This window comes from Dendropsophus ebraccatus, chromosome 5 (assembly GCF_027789765.1).
Source record: "Dendropsophus ebraccatus isolate aDenEbr1 chromosome 5, aDenEbr1.pat, whole genome shotgun sequence".
Lineage (NCBI taxonomy): Eukaryota > Metazoa > Chordata > Amphibia > Anura > Hylidae > Dendropsophus > Dendropsophus ebraccatus.
In genome coordinates this window covers 124438118-124459868 of record NC_091458.1, presented here as the reverse complement: position 1 = coordinate 124459868, position 21751 = coordinate 124438118, and the positions used below count along the sequence as shown (strand labels likewise).

Here is a 21751-nt window from a genome sequence, read left to right as displayed (position 1 = left end):
TTAGCAACAAAACAAATAGCTAAAAAGCACCCGTGTCTTATAGTCCATAGTAAGGCTATGTTCACACAATGAATTTCAATGGCCATTTTTTAACACACTTTGGTTGCCATCATTACAATGAAAGCCTTTGGTACATTATCCTAGTTTAGGTTGATGATGGTGTTTTTGGGTGGGGCTCATTTTAAAATGGTCCGTTGAATTCAATTGTAAAGAAAGTAAAAAAAAAAAATTGATGTGTGAACGACGTAAAACAGCTGCTGTTTGCTCAATAGCAGCCGCAAACTAATAACACGAACATTAATTTGACGGCCACTGCAAACAGCGCCAGCTATTTTATACATTATGTAAACCAACAGCTGTTTCCAAAGGCTTCAAAAGAAATAATTAAAGACTGAAACAACGGCCGTTATTTCACGGCATGTGAACAAAGACTAGGGGTGATCCAGTAGTACCAGACTGCCCCCACTGCTTCCTTACTCATCAGGCAAGGCAATATTATAACCCTTTAATTGATGTACAAGTCTCTCCCTCCTCCTCCTGCCCAACATTGATGTGTGTGAGGTATGGAAGGAAGCTGAATGTTGTGCACATGGCAGCATGGTGTATATGTGATTGCCACAGAGCCATGTTTATGTCGATACAGCACAGCTGTGTGACTTTGTGTATGTGAATATAGCAGGGTTGTGTGTGTACTGTATGTGTTTACCAGAGCTGTGTGTATGAGGGTGCAGCAGTGCTGTGTGTGTGTGTGTGTGTGGGTGTGTGTGTAGCAGAGCTTTATGTATAATGTTCATGCTGAAGAGCTGAATATGTGTGAGTATACAGTAACTAATTGTGGTTTCAGAATTCTGCTGACAAAAATAGAGTTGAATATTAAAATGTCGACAGCCGCGCAGCAGGTACATCCTTCTCATTAGTAATTTTATTCATAATTTTTATTTTAATATTATCCCTCATGATTTAGATTTTTTTTGCAATGCTAATGTTACTTTGGATAAATTTAAATTATCTTATAATTTCAATCTTCAAGGTATCTTATTTACGGCATTATTCTTTGTTATGCTGTAGAAAAAAGGTGGCAATATTCATACGTAAACGATACTTGAAGAGTAGAAAAAAAATTATACTAATGAAGCAAAAATATAACATTATTATAGAGATGGTATATAGTATCGTAATGTAAACAAAATACAAGGGAAGTAGTGATCTTTGTACATGCTGTAAAAACTACCATTTCATGAGTGCATTACTGGACTTTGCATCCAAAAAGTACTTCAATATTGAGTATTTGTAGTAGGCTCTGAAGTCTATAATTTCAGTATAGACTTGACTCCTTGAGAGAATACTTCAAATACTTAAAAAATATATAACATGTGATCACGGCCATTTTAACCATGGCATGGAGCGCCAACAGCTACTGTAGTTTAGACTTGGTTGCCCCTTCTTCTTCCTCAGCTGGTCACCACTAAACCTATAGGGAGGTCTGGCAGGCTCCCACTCTAACAAAACACAATAATCACTGAACTCAAGGAGATCAGTGAAAAAATTCCAATGAAGTACTCAATTAAGAGTCTCCACTGATGCCCCCCAAAATTTAAATATGGCTCATACTACATAACCTGGCACTCACTGAACTGGTTGGGCAAAAGGCAGAAGTCAGATAGCAAGTATCTAAACACAAGTACGAGTATTCTTCTCCACACTCTTCTACACTACAAATCCCGACAGAGTACATTGCTAATTGGACAAGGCCCCCAAGATGGTGCCTACACCTGAACTAAACTACTTCAACCTTCTCTTCACTCTTCACCTCTATCACCTGCACCTGCCGAGTTTGCTACTGTTACCTTGTATTGCATTTAAGCTTTTCAAGTAAAACTCAACAGTAGTTAAGTGCAGGACTCTATTTTTGTGTTGCTACCCACTTTTCAAGCACTGTGACAAGTGCTTAAGTAAACCCAAACCCACCTTGCTGTACCAACCCCTCACAGCACCCCAGGCCATGAGACCAGCTTTCATTTATCATCCCTTCTCTAGGCATAAACATGCTCCAGACAAAAATTGTGACTTTTTGTTCAACTACGCCCTGTTTACCTGAAGCACGGAGAAGGGTGTGACCGAGTTAAATCACCTGGAGTGGAGGATTTTCTGCTCTGGGTAGTTACAGCGGGAGCCTGGCTGTCACACTGATGCCGATACAGAAGCATGGCCTACACTTACTCTGACCATGCTGTAAAAAGACATTTGTATCAATGGTCAGATTGATGACCGCCATATAAAAGGGTTATTGGTGGTCACTAAGGGGTCAATAAATCTGGGACCTAAATACACAAATTATTAACAGTGCTTGATGATATGTGCAAATTTTCAATTGGTATTCAACTGTGTGTTAAAAGATAACAACAGTAATTGACAGTTGATAATCCAAGGAAAATATGTTTAACTAAGAATGCAGGCAATTTCAGTAGCTCTTTAATGTGAGTCACCATTTCACTTTGACGTCAGTAAATCCTTTCTTTAACTCCTGATTCCTATTTTCTTCTTTCAATGGATTTGTTGGCAGTTTTCCATTTCTTCAACAATTGATTCCAGGGGAGAACACAAATGACTCACTATGCAAGAATAGCACATATCACTGCAACTGTAGCATTTTCTTTAATACATTTTGATGGGCATGATAGGCAAACATGCTTAGGAAATATATACAGCCATGACACAGAGGAAACATTAAAAGAAGAATATGTTGATCATTCCTAGAGATGCAGTAAGGTAGTGCGTGCTTGATCCGTGTTTACCAAATGCATGTTACGGTGAAACTGACTTAATACTTTTATTCTATAGGTGAAGCCAAATACGTTACCCATGTTTACAAAGCTTTTTTTTTTTTAAATGATATTTTATTTAAATATTTTTTTAATTTCTTATTTTAAAGGGGTTAGCAACTTTATAGTGAAATTGTTCAGTGTACAGTATTAGTAAGTGTACTCACTGTATATATTGACAGCAGCTCCCTGTGTGCCTCATAGAGCTAAAATCAGATACCCCTCCTCCAGGCTGTGCTGTCCTACTGTGTGGTGAGTCTGTCCATAAGATGGCTGACTTAGCCTGTATATGCCTATACAGGACACTCACTATATGCCTATAGAGGACACTTCCTCCCCTCTTTTCGTTTACACCATTCACTATGCAGGAACACTGTTTTTATATTTTAATACATAAGAGAATTGCACACGATTTGCACGTTATGGCATTAAATACAGTGGTACCTTGGTTTAAGAGTAGCTTGGATTAAGAACGTTTTGCAAGAAGAGCTCACAGTTTTTCAAAACTGTAACTTGGTGTAAGAGCCTTGCTTTGGTTTAAGAGCTCCCTGTACTGGGTGGGAGGGAAAGTCGGGGATGGCCATGGTCTGCATAGTGTGTTCTATAGCACTGTACTCTTACCCAGGAAGTCTCCCTCACCTTTGAAATCATAGCAGATCCACTTCAAGCTGGGGCTTGTATCAGGGGACAGGACTGTGGAGGTAATCTCTCCATAGCTGTAACCCCTCTTTCCCCGGACAGAGAGTGCTGCTTGTATGTGCCCACATATGGCCTGCTTATTCTTTCATGCTCCCTGCAGTCTTTGTCAGCCTTTGTGTTTCCCATCCTTTCCATTCCTGCTATAATGTGCATACACTTACACTCAGCTATACACACTGCTGCTATAATGTGCCTGCACTTACACTGAGCTATACACACTGCTGCTATAATGTGCCCACATATGCCCTGCTTCATGTTCCCTGCAGTCTTTTTCAGCCCTTCAGCCCATACAATCCATTCCTGCTATAATCTGCTTGTGATTACACTCAGCTATACACACTGCTGCTTTAATGTGCCTGCACTCACACTCAGCCAATCCCACTGCTGTAGAAAAGTTTCTGTCACTGTCCTCCTGCACAGCTCTGATATACTCACTTCCTGATTAGTACATGCTGAACACACCCACCTTCCTCATCGCTGTGACCACACAGACCTCAGACAGCAGCCCTGCTTCTCTATTCTAACCTGTTGTACTACACTACTGCATTATGGGGATCTTCAGCTCCATTCTGTATCTATAAACTGCTGCTGTTATTTCATTCTTATGCACTTACTATAAATTATACTCCACATGCTGATTGCTTTACTGTACAGTGACTTATAATATGACATATCCAGCTGTTTCTAAATGTTTGTTTTGTTTGTTTTACTTGTTATTCAGAATAAAAATATTATTTTGGGGGTGTGGACCCGATTGTCTGCATTTCAATTATTCCTTATGGGAAATTTTGCTTTGGTTTAAGAGTGGATTTGGATTGCAAGCAGTGTCCCGGAACAAATTATGCTCGTAATCCAAGGCCCCACTGTATCTTTATTTATTTTTACATGTTCTATTTGTAAAATGGGAAATTACGTTTATTTCAACTTTTATTGGGGGGGGGGGGGTGCTTTATAATGTAGGTTCTTTATTTTATACTTTTCATCCCCATATTACAAGATAAAAGTAAAAGCATTAAATTGATCATAGATCAGCTTTATTAGTGCTCCGTTACTAGAGTCTGCCAGAGATGCAGATCCGCAATTAGACCAAAAGGGAGTAAGTATGAGATCACAGGCAGTCAGGAAAAGTGATTGGGACTGTGAGGGTCCCAATCGCACAGTGACAGGAGACAGTCCTTTCACTGAAACTTAAACGATAGGAAATTGGTGAAATTTATTAATGTTTTTTTTTTTTTTTAATTGTCGCAGTTGCCTATTTGTGCAAAAATTTGCTTCTTTTTTTTTTTACACCATTGCAAGCATTGATACATTCACCCCTATTGTTTTTATAAATGTACATAACAAGTTGGAAACATATATTCGTAGAATTGTACTAAACTTTTGTCACTTCATTTAAATACAGTATTGATGTAATGTAGTGCAGTGTGGCAAAGATGACAAGTAAAGCTACTGCATATTATGATTAAAGGTGACCTACACTGTGAAATTGATTTTTCTGTGGCATAAAACATGAACGTGCTGTTCAATATTATTACTACAGTGATAAAAAAGAGTTTTCTCTTGTCCACTGCAGCTTTTAAAGTATGGTAATCCAAAACTCATAGGTGTGTGGTGTAGTGTGTGAGGTCATTGTCGGACTGGGGTACCTAGGGCCTACCAGAGGAAATGATCCTGGGGGCCTACCAGTGAACAACTACTGATAAGAAACATGCTGACATGGTCCTACCCTGGATTCATCAGCATCTGTGACAAGTGCCTTGTGAATAACATGTTTTCAGTCGAACTACAACTCTCAGAATGCTGTACGTTTATAAAGCTCTCAGGGTATGCAGGGAGTTGTAGTTTTTGAGAGGATAACCTTTATAATAAATGATTGTTGTGTAGAGGCTCCTGCTGGCTGCAATCTGTGGGCCATAACCATCAGCCCTAAAGATCCAGCAATAAATCTCTCTACTAAAACTCCCAGCATATCCTGAGGGCTGCAAACCTTCACTGAATTCTGGGAATTGTAGTGTCTGCAGCTGTTGTAGTTGGAGGGTCTTAGGTGCATTGTACACTGGATGCTTTGTGGGAGATCAGAATACATAGTTCTTTTCTGAAGACCCCAGAACAGCACTAATATGGGATATAACATCTGCACACCTTATAAGTGATTACAGTGCAGTGCAATTACAGCCATTGACTCACATGACTCACATTAACAGCCATCATGAAGAATTTTCCTGGAAACAACTCGTTCCCTCAGAATCAGCCAGACAAACATTTTAGGCTTCTCGCTCATACAGTATAGGCTTCTACTATGTCCCCACATAGTAGTAAGATCCCCTCTGTGAACCCCCTTATATAATAGTTAGGCCTCTCTGTGCATTCATATAGTAGTTATGCACTCTGCTGTGCATTCATATAGTAGTTAGGTGCCTCTCTGTGCCCCAATATTGTAATTAGGCCCTCACAAGGCACTGTGTGTACTGCTGACTGCTGTCGCTTGTCTGGGGCAGGGGGCCCTGCCACTGGCTGTCATCTGACTAAGAGTCTGACTGATGACTCCAGGGCTCAGTCAGATGACAACTTGCTCTGTCAGTTATGTGAGCGACAGCACACACTGACTCTGATTGAACCCTGCTACTGGGGCCCAGGACAGTCAGAGTCAGTGTTTGTTAATCTGGCTGCAGGTGCTGGTCTGGGGGCCCACCGGAGGGTCCTCCATTTATTTTGTGGGCCAGTCCGACTATGTGTGAAGTGAAGTACAAGCAGACAAAAAGAACAGGTAGAAAGGTGATGATTTCCTCTGCTGACGCAGTATGAGTCAGAACTTGGTGCTTCAGTGAAGAGGAAGCACATGTGAACCCAGCCTTAGGCTGGGTTCACACTATGTATCTTTCAGTCAGTATTGTGGTCCTCATATTGCAACCAAAACCAGGAGTGGATTGAAAACACAGAAAGGATCTGTTCACACAATGTTGAAATTGAGTGGATGGCCGCCATTTAATGGGAAATATTTGCTGTTATTTTAAAACAACGGCTGTTATATTGAAATAATGGCCGTTATTTACTGTTATATGGCAGCCATCCACTCAATTTCAACATTGTGTGAACAGATCCTTTCTTTGTTTTTAATCCACTCCTGGTTTTGGTTGCAATATGAGGACCACAATACTGACTGAAATATACGTAGTGTGAACCCAGCCTCAAACTGTAAACATTTTACTCATTCTTGTGCTATTTCACCTATCTTTCTTCAAGGAGGCATCTCGGTAAGCTGCTCTGGTCTAAGCAGTGTCATATTTCCTGTCCAGCTATTGTCTTGCCTCTCTTACCATTCATTTACATTTCAGAGATGTGACATTATGGTCAAACTCAGAACCCTCCTATAACGTATGCTTTGAGATGTATACACGGCAAACCAAAGACACGGACAGCAAAGTCCACAAAGTTTATGTCAATCACACCTGGGCCGTTGTAACATCTGTGACATGATAAGAAATAATTTAGGGAGCTCGTGGCTGATGCTATTTTTATTTGATCAGCATGAAAAGCTATTAGCCTTTGAGAAGAAGGTCACTAAAACAGATGGATGGACTCTCAGTAATTTGATTGTGGCACAGTCGAGAGTGTATCATTTTATGCATAAACTTTTTCGTAATGGTAATTTTTTTTCTCGTTCAGTGTTTTGGTTGACATCAAGTAAAATGGGTCAAAAGAAATGAAGTGCCCCAATTAATCACTTTAAGGATTTGAATGTGTTGGTAACATAAAATTATCCTTTTAAATCAGCGAGGAGAAAACAGATTCATCTTCAGCTTCATTTACTTTCCACAGTAGCAGGGTAAAATAGCAGTATTTGCAAAAGGTTTTCATTTTAGGAAGATGGAAGCTTAGATTGGATAAGTAGTGTCTTTGACATGATCTGTTTTTATCCATAAGTAGAAATAAATTCATAGGAAAGATCATGATTACATAATATTTTACTAGAGTAAAAGACTGAATGCTTTGAGCTTACTAAGATAAGATAAGAAAAAATGTTTATGGTGGTATATACACAAAGCGATGACAGATCATAGTAAGGTGACCTACATGGAAGAATTGATTTTTTTTAAGATGCATAAAACATGAATTTACTCTTCAACATTCTCCTGATTTTCCCAATAACTTAGTTGAGATGCCTTATTTTCTCTTGTTTATCCACATTAAGCAGTTAATATCATTAGCGTTCGGCTATTGGTCAAACTGCAGGCTTTTAAATGAGTTTTCAGGGATTTATTGGTGGTCTATCTATAGGATGAATCACGCAAATGGGACTGAGCAGCTGTGAGCTAGAATTCCAAACACAACCATTAGCAAATGTACAGTGTTTTCCTGGTTAACAATTAGGTGTATGCAGTGCTCTCTACCTTATATACCCTAGATAGCCTATCCAACAGCTGATATTCCTTCACAGACATTTATACTTGACAACATATTTGCTTTTCTTAAAGGAAATGTATCATGAAATGACCCGTTATTCAAATTACATTTTTATGCTAAACATATTGTATTTTATTATCCACATTATATAATAATCCTGAAATCTTGCAATTTTCACTCTGACCACTGTACCTAAAACTAAGCTAAGACTTCCTGTTCTGTGCAGAAAACTTTCCTGCAATTTGACACCTGTAGATAGCTAAGAAATTGACAATAGTTCGATATTAAACGTTGGCAATAACACAGACTACCAGTCTTCAATGTCTATGATGGTCCCCTCACTGGGCCTAATCCACAGTCCAGAAACTCAATCACAAAAGAAATCCAAGGCAACAAAATCTTTTTCAAGCCAAACAGGGAACCTTTATTGCCAATGGTGTAATAAAGTTACACTGTTTGGCTTGAAAGAGATTCTGCTGCCTTAGATCTATGCAGATAGATGCTGATATAAAGCTCAGCCTAGTCCGTGTGGAATGACCTCAGCATAGGTCACACACCATGCCCAGAAAATGATCCTATTCATGTGAATAGAGCCTGGCCAGTGTATTGTGCCTATATCTCTAAATGTTATTTAAAAATAAATAAATAAAAGTTAGCCAAGATAACTGCCCCCCATAATATTGTAAAATATTATCTGGTTTCGGCTGCATGTGGTGATGTACGGTAAATGTGGAAGCATGGCCTAAGACTTATCAGATATCAATATGATGTTCAAAACTTGAAGATGGGGCGTCTTCAGGTTTAGTGGCTAGGGCAGCAGCGGCTGTTAATACGGCCCTGTGTCCTCTGTCTTCCCTGCTGTCTTCAGCAGCCCGCTCAGGCAATCACTGACTAAGCATCAGCACTGCGACCAGAAATTGGCTGAGCGGGCTGTCACTCTTGTGAACACTGGCCCATCTTAATCAGTCAGTGATTGGCTGAGTGGGCTGTCACTCTCTGCCCAGCCAATCAATGACTAACTGAGAATGGACAGCACTGTGGCCAGTGATCAGTTGAGTGGACTGTCACTCTTGTGTCTCGAGAGTGATAGCCTGCTCAGCCAATCACTGGCCATGGTGCTGTCAATTGGTCAATGATTGCCTGAGCGTGCAGCTGAATCGGGGCATGGGAGGTGATAGTCTCACCCCCAGTGTACCAAAATGCCTCATTAGCATAAGGATTATATTGCTAAGTAAACAAAAATGGCAAACTGCCCTTCATCTTTCCAGGTTAGATACTTCTAACATGTTAATAGTTTCCCTTTAATCAGGAGGTAAAAATAGGAAGCACATAATATAGAAATATGTCACAATGCTGATGTATGTTGTTGTTTAGCTAACATGGATATCTCCCTATTTCTCTGCAGTTTGACATGCAAAGGATAACACTGGAGGAATTAAAGCACATTCTTTATCACGCATTTCGGGATCATTTAACAATGAAGGACATTGAAAACATAATCATAAATGAAGAGGAAAGTTTGAATGAAAATTCTGGAAACTGTCAAACAGAGTTTGAAGGTGGTGAGAATTTTTCTGTCCCTTTTTTACATTTGCATAATATAAAATAAAATAAAAGAGTCCATCAACTGTATATATAAGACTACAGCAATTCAATTCTATTAGTTAAAGTGTATTGCGTAATCTTTTTACCTATTGCATTTGTCCAGTACATGCTGTAAAAACCTTTGTGTTCACGGAAGCAGACATGGAAATCAGATGGTCTATGTACTGTATATCAAGTCCCCAGTGCCCAGGCTGCCAATCAAGCATGAGTGGGAGGAGCCAGCATGTATACATGCCGCTGCGGCTTGACGGAGACTGTCGGACACAGCTTTGGAGAGGTACTGGGGCTGGTTCACGCTTCACCAGGAAAGTGACTGATTCCCTTTAAGTGCTGCCGTAGCTCCTTCCAGATGCAATGATTTTTGTCATTTTAATTTTTTCATCCTTATCTTTTCATGGTTGCATAGTGCAGATCACCTAGATGCTCACAGAGCTTATGTAATGTTGACAGAGGAGCATTAATGGCAATGGAATAATGTAAAGCTAGAGAGGCACAGAGGACAGCTAAGGTGTGAACCTGAGAGTATTTATAAAACTAATCCGGGATTCACATTGTGCCAGTGGGTACACATTTTAAAGAGACCTCTCTGTACTAGATGTTCCAGTTGTGAGAAATATAGCAGCAACTATGAAACCAATGCCTTCCAGGAAGACCCCAGTTTGGATGATTTGACAAGAAACTGGTTTTAAGCTATGTTCACACACCATTGAAATGAAGTCCGTTTTTATTGGACGTCCCTCATTCAACACTGCTTTGCATAGAAAAACAGGGTTGTAGCAGGGGTTGTAAAGTGATGGCATATTCTAGTGATATACCATCCCTTTATTAGATGGGAATGCCTCTGTCAGCACAGGTCAGGGTACACACAGGTAACACAGAGACAAGTGCGGCCCTGATGCTGTCCCATGCCCACTGTCCCTGCCTCTTTGTCTCAATGTGCCCTACGTGACACGGGACAACTTGGAGCCATAACCTATACTAATATAGGTGGAACACGACATGAGACAAATACAAGACAGACTTGAGACAATTATGAGACAAGGACAAATATACAGGATGGCGGATGGTCAGCAAGCTAGGGCCAAACCAGGAGAGGCAGATACCAGTACAAAGGGGCTACCCCTTTTTCCCTTAACTCGTCGCACTAAATAGTGTTTTTAATAAAAATCTGGACTCCAGAACAAGGGGACACAGTGAGAGGTTAGTTACGGGAAAGGTCAGAAGCAATGTGAGAAAATAATATTTTACTGAAAGAGTTGTAGATGGTTGGAACAAACTTCCAGCAGATGTGGTAGGTGAATCCACAATAGCTGAATGTTAACCTGCCTGGGATAAACATATATATCTATCCTAAGATAATAAGAAGGTAAATACTAAAGGGCAGACTAGATGGACCCAGTGGTCTTTTTCTGCCGACAATCTTCTATGTTTCTTTGTGACACATCAGCAGTTTGGATTGTGAACTGCAGTTGACATAATCCCTTTAAGTAAAATGTTATAACTGTACAAAGCCCCTTTATGCAGTTCCAAGTCTAATCCAGCCTCAGCAATTCATTGTCCTTGTTTAACTAAATTGATTTTGGAAGGAAATCTTATGTTCTATTCAATAATCTTTATTTGCTGCCACCATTTTGCACTAAAATCCCGTAGGGGGAACATAGCCTAAACAAGGGGGAAAAAACATGTTTTTTTTTTTTTAAACAAAAAGTGTTCATATTGTGCAACTGTGTAAGTTTAGTATCAATGCAATAGTACTGATTATTTTTTTTTCTTTTTAGCAGCAGAAACAGCAGTAAAAAAAACAAACATTAGTTTAGTCCTCATATTTATCTTTTCCATTAAACACACTTAACAGCATTTTAAGAAAAATGAATGACCCCCATCTTGATCTTCAAATAAAGTATGTGTATGTGTTTGCTCCATTAAAGTCATTTTCGATTTTATCAAAAGTAATAGATTCAATTTTAGTGGCAGTTTCAATGTGATAAGCCACTCTATAAAATGCAGTATTCTTAATAGTGTGAAATTCAAGTACTAAATAAAACCCTATCTACATTCTGTGCATGTTCTTGTTTAAGAGAGTGTTTATTCCACTAAGGAATCTACTGACGTGATGGATTATTTCATTGTTGAGAAGGTCTGGGGTTAAAATGATTTTAAATTTCCTCTTTAAAAATGTAATAAAGACTTTAAATAAGATGTCAGATAGTGTAGTGATGGAAGACTCACTGTAAGTAAAGCAACACAATTTTTATTTGGATGGATGAAACAAGTCCTGCAACTTCAAGTGGTAGTAGATAATTTGTTGAAAAAACCTTATGTGACAGCAAAGGAACATTCTAGTTGACCGGCCTAACCTTTACACAAAGTTTGCGGAATGAAAATATATTTGCACCATCTAGATGTTCCCTATGTTGCATATTTGTGACACTAAATTGTTTATGATGTTTGTCTGGGTCATGAAAACTACTAATTTAATAATTTTTTGAGAGTTTATTTTGTAATACATAGAGGTTAATTTTTATATGATTTAAAAAAAAAAAAAAAAAAATAGCATAAAATATTAAATATTTTTTGTCTTGTGCGCCTTGCCGTATGGATGTTTTTTACAGGGGATAAAGTTATATACTTTTTAGTTGTCAGAGGTGGTTCTAGAAGCTGTTTTTCTTTTCATTAATTTTTTACTTTCTTTTGATATATTAGCCCCAGTTACATTGGAGTAACAGCCACCTGAGACACACGGCAAAGCTAATCAGACTCTGCTAAGACCCAGCAACTCCTGCAGCTAATTGGTGCCCTGCAATAACAAAGGAGGGAGAGTTTCAGTTGCCCGTAGAACTGTGTATACATTATTCACTGAGCAGCAGGTCATCCGCCCTTTGGTTATATCTCCTGCATGCTGCAGCAATCTAATAAATTTTTTTGTTCTAATATTTCTCCATTGAAAGGATGTTTAAAGGGGAACTATCTACAGGTTTAAAGGGGAACTATCTACAGGTTAGACAAATCTACCCTGCTGGTACCCGCTTATAGTGCATGGGGCACAGAAAAGGAAGGTATGTCTCTTACCTTTCTTCTTGGTGCTGTTCCAGTGCTATTGGTAGTGTAATCATTGGTCCAGAGTACAGTTAGGAGCACTGCTCCACTCCCAGAGCTCAAGCCATCCCGCTCCTTATAATAATTGATAATTGATATAATAGGTTTCTGCAAGACACATTAGAACAATGTAATGGGTTAACAAGGCACCCTTATACTCTGCTGAGTAGGGGGCACCTGCTTAAATGCTTAAGTCTCTTACTGATTTCATTTGGGTTCATTATTTGAGTGGAGCACTCAAGCACTTTAGCGCCCACTCAACACTCATTTGCAGTAAAAATCAAGCATATATTGAAAAATTGCTACTTTGTATGTTTGTATTTTTTTAGCATAAGCATAAATGGATTTATTACTTGGGTTACTACTTGTGCAGTAACCTTTAGGCTATGTTCACACTATGTTTAAAATACAGAAAAGGCGCTTGTTTTTGACGCAATTTAATTGACTTCAGTGCAATGCATTGAAGTAAATAGAATGACACATGTCCAACGCACACAGTGTATTAAATAACGGAAGTCTGCGCAGACGTGAAAATGCCAATCATGACAATTATTTTTTACGTCTTTTGCAAAAACTGGACGTTATTTTTTAGTTGTTCACACGCAGTTTCTCTTTTTCACCAACCTTTCACTGTTTTTTATTATTAAATTCAATGAGCTTTTCAATTAAAGACACATCCAAAGGCCAATCAGTCCACCTAAACTAGAATGAACTCAAATTGACGGACATTATTTTTCTTTTAAAAAAATGGAGAGAAAAAAATGTAGTGGGAACATAGCCTTACAATGACTTTCTTCTGTTTCTGCACACATGCAAGACCTGGTGGCTATTTTGATATTAAACCAATATATAATACCTATTTCCTTTCACTGTTGTCTCTATCCTTTGCTCATTCAACCTTTTCTCTTCCCAGGCTTTTCTTTGAAAGGCTATGTTCACACATCAACAATAGAGAAAAGGCGGACGATTTTGATATTTAAAAAATGTCCATTGTTGCCGTGATTTAACTGACTGTAATGGCAATCATTGAAGTCAATGGAAAGACGGACGTCCAATGCACACAATGCATTGAATAATGGACATTTTTACCGCAGACATCAAAATAATGAACATGATCATTATTTTCTGATGTGTTTTGCAAACAGCGGACGTTTTTTATTTGTTGTACACAAACAGCTTTTCTTTTGTCACTGTTTTTTCTCAGTTTTTACTATTAAATTCAATGGACTTTTCAACTAAGGGAAGGCTACACAGTTAAATCACGTCCGTTATTTTAGACTCAAAATGATGGATGTAATTTTAAACAGCTGAAAAAACGTTGTGTGAACATAGCCAAACTCTGTATTCTAACATTTTGGAGTCATCCATTCACCGTTTCAGATGACATTGGTGTTTTGGCCTGTACAAATTAGGGCTATGTTCCCACTCTGTAAGACACCGGCCATTCCGTGACTCGATGTCGAAAAAGATCATCCTGGACGGTACTGCAGTAATGGCCAGATGATCTTTACTGCCGCTGAATTCGGATGCGGGCGCATGCATGCGTCCAAATTCCCCTCTGCACACAATGGAGCGTGCGGCTGGAGCCACACGCTCCATTGTGTGCACTGACAGGTTTTCTGTGGCCGCTGTTCAATGAATAGCGGCCGCAGATAACTGACATGTCAATTTCTTGCGGCGCCGCTAGGTATCCCGGCCGGAGTGTATACTATGTATATACACTCCGGCCAGGATTCCTTAGAAGGCGTTGTTACAATGGCCGTGATTATTACGAAACTTACGTAGGGTAAACATAGCCTAGGAATGTAAAATGTCTTTTTTTATAGACATTGCAGATACTGATTTACTTTTTACACATCAGCATCTGAGCCTTCATGCCCTTTTTATCCTGCTCAGATCTCGTTATTCCCGTTTTCTCTGGACAGACATAGACACTTCTGTTAGAATTTTTCAAAATCTTGTTGCCTGGCACAGCTGTTATTGAAACTGTAAAGTTTTTTGAACTTTATAACTTTAGAATTGAACTTTCGAAATGCCAGAGCACAACATAATGTCCTTTACTGCGCCTAATAAAGTTTTTGGCTGTGCTAACATAATTATAAAAGGTTCTCCTAATAATCAATTAGCATTTCAGCAAGGATGAGCTAAGAGATCAATGAGTGCTAAAAATTGGGCTTTGCAACTATGAATGAATATTAATCTTATGCATAGATCATAATAATGCATAGATCAGTAATAATTGTCAATAACTTCTTATGCATATTTTAGATCAATTTTAGGCTATGTTCACACACAGAAAACCGAAAAAAATGCACAATTATTTAGAAGTATAACAAAGTTTGTTATACTTCTAAATAATTGTGCAATTTTTTTCGTTTTTCTATATGGTTTTGTTGCACTGTATGTCGTTGAGGCAGGACTTTCTTTTGGGTTGTATGTTCACACACAGTAAAATTATATCAAACATCAGCCATAATTTTGAGGTAACAATACGTCCGTAATTGTAAGGTAATAAACTCAATTTTTCTTTGAAGTCAATGCAGAATTGGTCGGGAGTGCTCACACTCTCGACCCGACAATCCTGGGAATGTTCTCATTATTTACCCCCTGCTTTTGCAAAAAAAAAAAAAAAAACTTTGACGACCCATAATGTAAAGTACATCATGGCGCCGCCAGGGTATTTCAGAGGGGCGCCGTGCAGCGACCCTTCTAAGATGCAGCTCCATTAGAATCAATAAAGCCGCATTACAGAAGGGCAGGGGGGTTCCGGTACCCACCCAGCTGGTGCCCAGGAATAGAAGGGCGCTGTACGCGGCCTTCAAAAAAGGACTGCAGCATCGGCTTCCCCACGGTGATGCCATTCTATCCAACTAAAACTGCCATTCTAACTTAAAGTGAATGTACTGCTGGTAAATTTAATGGGACTGATTTGCAAAATCTGCACCCAAACTGGAGACAAGAAAGTGCTCATGTTTCTCTAAGGCTGGATAACCCCTTTAAAGCTTTAAAACCCCTTTTCTTTTCAATCAACTGGTGACAGAAAGTTATATAGATTTGTAATTTACTTCTATTTAAAAATCTTCAGTCTTCCAGTACTTATCAGCTGCTGTATGTCCTGCAGAAATTGGTGTACTCTCTCCAGTCTGACACAGTGCTCTCTGCTGCCACCTCTGTCTATGTCAGGAACTGTCCAAAGCAGGAGATGTTTTCTATGGGGATTTGCTGCTGCTCTGCACAGTTCCTGACATGGACAAAGGTGGCCGCACAGAGCACCGTGTCAGACTGGAAAGAATACACCAGTTCCTGCAGGACATACAGCTGCTGATACGTATGCAAAGACTGGAAATTTTTTAAATAGAAGTAAATTACAAATCTATATAACTTTCTGAAACCAGTTAATTTAAAAGAAAAAGATTTTTACCGGAGTGCCCCTTTAATTGTGTATGTTCTGCAGCTGCAGCTCATCTAAGCGGCTGATTGGCACCCTGCTGATGGTTGATAGCCTGTCCTAAGGGTCCATTTACTCAGAAAGATTATCTGCTAAAGATTTGAAGCCAAAGACAGAAATGGATTTAAAGAGGGAATAAATCTCAGGCTTTCCTTTATGACCTGATCTCTGTTTATAGTCTGTTTCTGGCTTTGGCTTCAAATCTTTTGCAGAAAATCTTTCTGTGTAAATGGACCCCGAGGGGCCTATTCCACAGAAGCAATAATCTTCACTCCGTGGAATAGAGAGATTGATCAGCCGATGATCATGTCATCGGCTGATCGTTCATTTAGGTTCAGACCTAAAATCATTGTTCGCCACCAGCGCATCGCTACAGTTGAATAGCAGTGCGCGGAGGCGACCGACGATTTCAGCAGAACCATACATTACCTGTCCGAGCCGCAGGTCTTCTCCCGGTCCAGCGCGTCAGTATCGGCTTCGGAGCGGGGCTGTCTAAACTGACAGACCACTAAGCCAATCACTGGCCAGGACCGCCGCGGCCAGTGATTGGCTGAGCGGTCTGTCAGATCAGATAGCCCTGCTCCGAAACTGCTGCGGTTCGCGGGACTGTGAGAAGAAGACCTGCACCCGGACAGGTAATATATGAAGCAAGGGCTGCAAGGACGTCGGCACAGACATCAGGGCCGTGGAATAGGCCCAATAAACGAGCGCCGATCTAGCAGATCGTCGCTCGTTTACGTCGTTGATCGGGCCCTGTTCGGCCCGTGGAATAGGACCCTAAGGGTGGATCTTCAATGTGTTATACCTGGAAAGCCTCTTTTCATGAATGCACTAGGTATATAAAAACTGTTGAAAGTTTGTTTTGCCTTTGGACCTAGGTTTTTTAAGAACTTTTTGGTGTTCTCTGAATTAACCTTACAGTATTTTTATTTTTTACTTTAAGCCCTCTCTTTTGTTTCTTCAAATTGTCTGGATGATATAGAAAGCTAGACATGAAACATTTTTGTGAAATATTGTGAAATGGACTTTTTAATTCTGTAGTATTTGTTATGAAGCTGTATAGTACTGTACATCTTTCTCTAGGATTTACTCTGACGCACAGAAACACAAAAAGGGTTCCTTGTTTTTGGTCTGCCGGTAGATGTAGTATCAGCCTGATTCTGGTTTTCATTAGTTATCTGCCTTGTTTTTAATTAATCTTTCTTTATCTCAGTTTTATCCTGTGGGATTAGCTTAGCTTTACAACAGGCTCAATGATCCATAGCAAGGAATGTGGTAAACCATGTAGAAACAGAAGTGCCGTATCATAAGGCAGAGAAATTGTAACCTTGTGATGAAAAATACAGCAAAATATCTTAAAATTGGAGGAATAGGGAGGTAAGGACCCCATGCATGTGTATGGGTACCCTAATAAGGCTCTGTACAAAACATCAAACCTTCTTAAAGTGACACTGTCACCCCTTTTGTGCATTCTGACATCTCTACACAAGTGTAAAGGGTAAATTTAGCAGTTTTCACACCTTATTTTATATCATACGTCATGGTGCTTGTTCAAGTAAAAAGTGATCATTTATGAACTGCAGATTTTGTTAGGTGGACGGGACCTCGCGACATTAGCACCACTAAGCCCCGCCCACAACACCACTGTTGACCCCACCCCCTTGGCGGCCATTGGTGGGTCGACCTAGAGGGGGTGGGGCCTAGATCTTTAGGCCAGCCTGTTCCAATGGCTGGTGAGGGGGCGGGGCCAATGGTGCCATTGTGGGCGGGGCTAAGTGGCGCTAATGCCCCGTCCACTTAACATAATCTGCAGTTGATAAAAGATGACTTTTTACTTGAACAAGCACCATGATGTATGATATAAAATAAGGTCAGAATGCACAAAGGGGGTGACGGTGTCACTTTAAATAAAATATTTTATAAATGAGATATATGTGGTTTATATGTTATGTCAAAGACAGCCAAAGGTCCAGACCTCTAAATTTGAGATCAATCAAGAAAATTTAGATTATTAGATTTTACCACCCCAATAAATGTAATCTGGCAATGAAGCACTCTACCACCTCTCTTGAAATGGTTCTCTACAATTTCTAGGTATGCAAATTTCACACAACCTTAAAAAGCTGTATGAGTTACCTGCCTTTGTTTTTCAAATTAAAAAAAAAAAAAACTGCTCCCTCATCCTAGCCAACACTTACTGTAAACTATGAAATGTTTCTCATGTTTCATTATACTTAGCTGGCCTTCTATGGCTACGGTTTGGTCTAGGGTTAGCAAACAATAGCAGCTGTCTCCAGAGCCTTCCCCCTCATGCCTCTGAGATGTGATAAGACATGATGGACCCTTTATCAGACCCAAATACCTTTTGGCACTTGCAATGCAAACTTAGCTCTCTAAAAGATGAACACCTAACTACTACAAAAATTCAACTGAAACGTAACTTCTTACAAACATATTTTATTTATATTATGATTTAATTAATTTTCTCAAACTACCATAACAACACATTATTTCAATTTGAAGTGCTGCTTTCTGTAAAGAAACCTATCAAAAAATGCACCTCCTAGCTCTATTCTTTCCTGCTACATTTGGCTAAGACTCCCAAACCTTAGTCCTGAATTATTCAGAAAGTAACATAGGTTGTAATTTTTTTTGAGCAAAGTGAATCCAGCAAAGCTGGAATAGCAACCAAGCTTGCAAAAATTAGCTTTGTTAACAAAGCAAATTTTTGCAAACTTTCTTTTAAAATTTGTTAACCATGGTGGCCCCACATCTAAAAAATAAAACAATGGTATGCCTTCCTGTCTGCTCTCTCCACTTGTCATCCTCTGTGTTTTTATTTTCTCCAGCCTCCTCAAGCCCACTCAGCCAATTACTGACTGAGATGGGACAGCATCGCGGCCAGTGATTGGCACTCTTGTTTGGAGAGTAACAGCCTGCTCTGCTCTGTGCCATCTCAGTCAGTCAATGTCAATCTCTGAAGTGACACCCTGCTTAGCCATACACTGACCGAGACGGGAAAGCACCATGGCCAGTGATCAGCTGAGCGGGCTCTCACTTTTGTGACTCAAATAGGACATCCCACTCAGCCAATAACTGGCCACGGCACCGTCTCTCAGTCAATGGCTAAGAGTGACTTTAGCAGCAGGGGACACTGGAGACTGGAAACTGGGGGAGCATGGACAGGTAAGTAGAGATAAGCGAACATCTTAACCACACCAAAACATCTAAACAGCTGCAGTTGATTAGCTGTTTTAGTGTGATTTGTTTAAGGTTCGGACAAATCTGAATTTTACATAAAAATTTGCAAATCTGCCTAACCGAATTTTTAAAATGTTTTCTCATCTCTAATTTTTTTTTTTTTTTTTTGCAAACAAATAAAGTTACAAATCTCCATTACTTTTTCTTTCCTCTTCTTTCATCTTACAGGCTGATAATCCCTCATACTCCCTGCTGCACCCTTCAATCCACAAATGGTACACTGAAATCAAACAAATTTATTAGCTAGTGAGACCAATAGTTAATTTGTTACAGTTTCCATTCTCTGGTCTCCTTGGTCAAATTTTAAATGGTGCCACAACTTTATTTTTCTTTCTCAAACCCTTAGGTGATGGGCTTTCTTTGAACTCTTAGGTAACATATTTCCTCCCCCTTCCGTATGACCCCAATTGTTTTCTTCAATTTACATTTTTAATTATGAGATCAAAGTGTTAACTGTGTTTGTACTCGTAGGTTTCTTACTTAGGATGTTAGGCTATAGTAAAAAAAAAAAAATCATATTTGGGGGTATTTATACTTAAAATGTACTGTAACTGTTTTTTACATTATTAGTTAGAGCCATTGATGTCAAAACACTTTGTAATATACTTTATGAACCTTGCTTGCTTCCTTTATTGCCTTTTTTATCTGAAATGCTCCCCCCATATGTGCATTTTAATGAGAATTATGTCTTCACTCGCTGTCTGCAGCAGGGATGTGCACCCTCCCAGTTTCCTGCATGGTCAGCAGAAAATCAACTTTTGTGTTAAATAAAGGCTTTCTACTTTTGCAATCATACAGGTTGAGTGGTGTAAATGATCGTGATCATTAATTCCGGCCATAGATAACGTTAAACAACAGCCGTTCAGAACGGCTGTTGTTTATACAGCATGGGATCATAGCTTTACCCTTGATTTAGTTTAGTGTTACTTTAAAGTGACTTTGTACCCACAATCTGACCCCTCCCCCAAACTGCTTGTACCGTCGGATAACTTCTTTTAATCTAAAATCTGTTCTGGGGTCCGTTTGCCAGGTGATGCAGTTATAGCCCTAAAAAACAACTTTTGAACTTGCAACCCTATGTCAAATTGGTGTGGCTTAGCGTGTGTGTGCCCAGGCCTGCGACTCCTCTCTGTCCCTCCTCCCTGCCCTCCACATTGTTAGGAATGCCCGGACAGGATTTTTCCTATTTATCACCTGTTTCAACACTGCACAGGTGCCTTAACGATCCAGCCCATGTGCAGTGTTCAGACAGGAGATGAATAGGGGAAATTGTTCCAGTGGCACTCCTAATGATGAAGAAAGCAGGATGGAGGGATGTAGAGTTGGTGCAAGCCCAGGTCACTGACACTCTAGGCCACACCAATTTGACACAGGGCTGCAATTTTAAAAGTAGTTTTTTAGGACAGTAACTGCATCACCTGGCGAACGAACTCCAGGAAAGATCTTGGATTAAAAACATCTTTCTGACGGTACAAGCAGTTTGCGGGGGGTAAGATTGTGGGTACAGAGTCACTTTAACACAATGACCTGCAATACAATCTATGATGTCAATGGATCCTGAAAAATGACTGTTTTCTATAGATTTAATGAATATATAATACTAGTTTATTAACGTTTTCTACTTTCTTTCTTGCAGTACATTCCCAGAAGCAGAACAGGCAAACCTGTGTTCGGAAGAGCCTTATATGTGCATTTGCCATGGCCTTTATTATAAGTGTCATGCTGATTGCAGCCAACCAGATTCTTCGGAGTGGCATGGAGTAGTTCTTTCACCATAGCACTGTGAACAAAAATAACCATGCATGCGCATGCCTAGCTGAACATTTTTTCTTATTGAATATTTAATGGGAACTGCTGCGAGAAGAATCGTTCTGCAAACAATACAAGGCCAGCAGTCGTGAAGTGATGTGCAGAACAATTGAACCTTCTCGGCAGGGACACAAAAAGGGCTGTCTTAATGCTTTAATGGTTTTGTTTCCTAATGCAATAAACCTGCAGGAGTTCTGAATTATTACTTCAAAGTTAAGTAGAAAACCTTACAATGTTGTATCTGTGCACAGATGCCTATGAACATTGACAGGTAAAAATGTACATGGTTTGTAAACATTATTCTTCATCCACACCTAAAATTTTAGAAATCAATCAATCTATATTTTGCACTAAGCCAATGGCAAACAAGGAAACATCGTAAACAAATGGCTTATTATTTCCCTTGTTGCATTTATATCGTGTCATTAGGTAATTTATAACAGTTGGTTTTATATATGGGGCTTAGAGGTAAATATGAGTAACTCACTGGTTAAATTATTGGATCATTTGAATTTTGAAAATGATTTTGTGTTTATATATCTAATAAAAAAAATTCTTTCTACGATGACTGAAGCAATAATAACAGCAAAGGCACAATAGGGAAGTC

The 21751-nt window shown here is 39.4% G+C and overlaps 1 protein-coding gene across 2 annotated transcripts in view; it reads left to right on the top strand.

Annotated features, from left to right (window-relative positions):
• Positions 1–21230, top strand: part of CALN1 (calneuron 1) — a 156010-nt gene extending 134780 nt beyond the window's left edge. Inside the window, exons 4-5 of one of the 2 annotated variants that reach the window (XM_069972480.1) lie at positions 9331–9484; positions 20972–21230. In XM_069972480.1, the coding sequence (XP_069828581.1) occupies positions 9331–9484; positions 20972–21099 (282 nt within the window). In that variant the 3' untranslated portion in view covers positions 21100–21230. Of the gene's footprint in view, positions 1–9330; positions 9488–20971 lie in introns of both variants that reach the window. The other variant, XM_069972478.1, reaches the window with a different exon arrangement.
• The last annotated feature ends 521 nt before the right edge of the window (positions 21231–21751 follow it).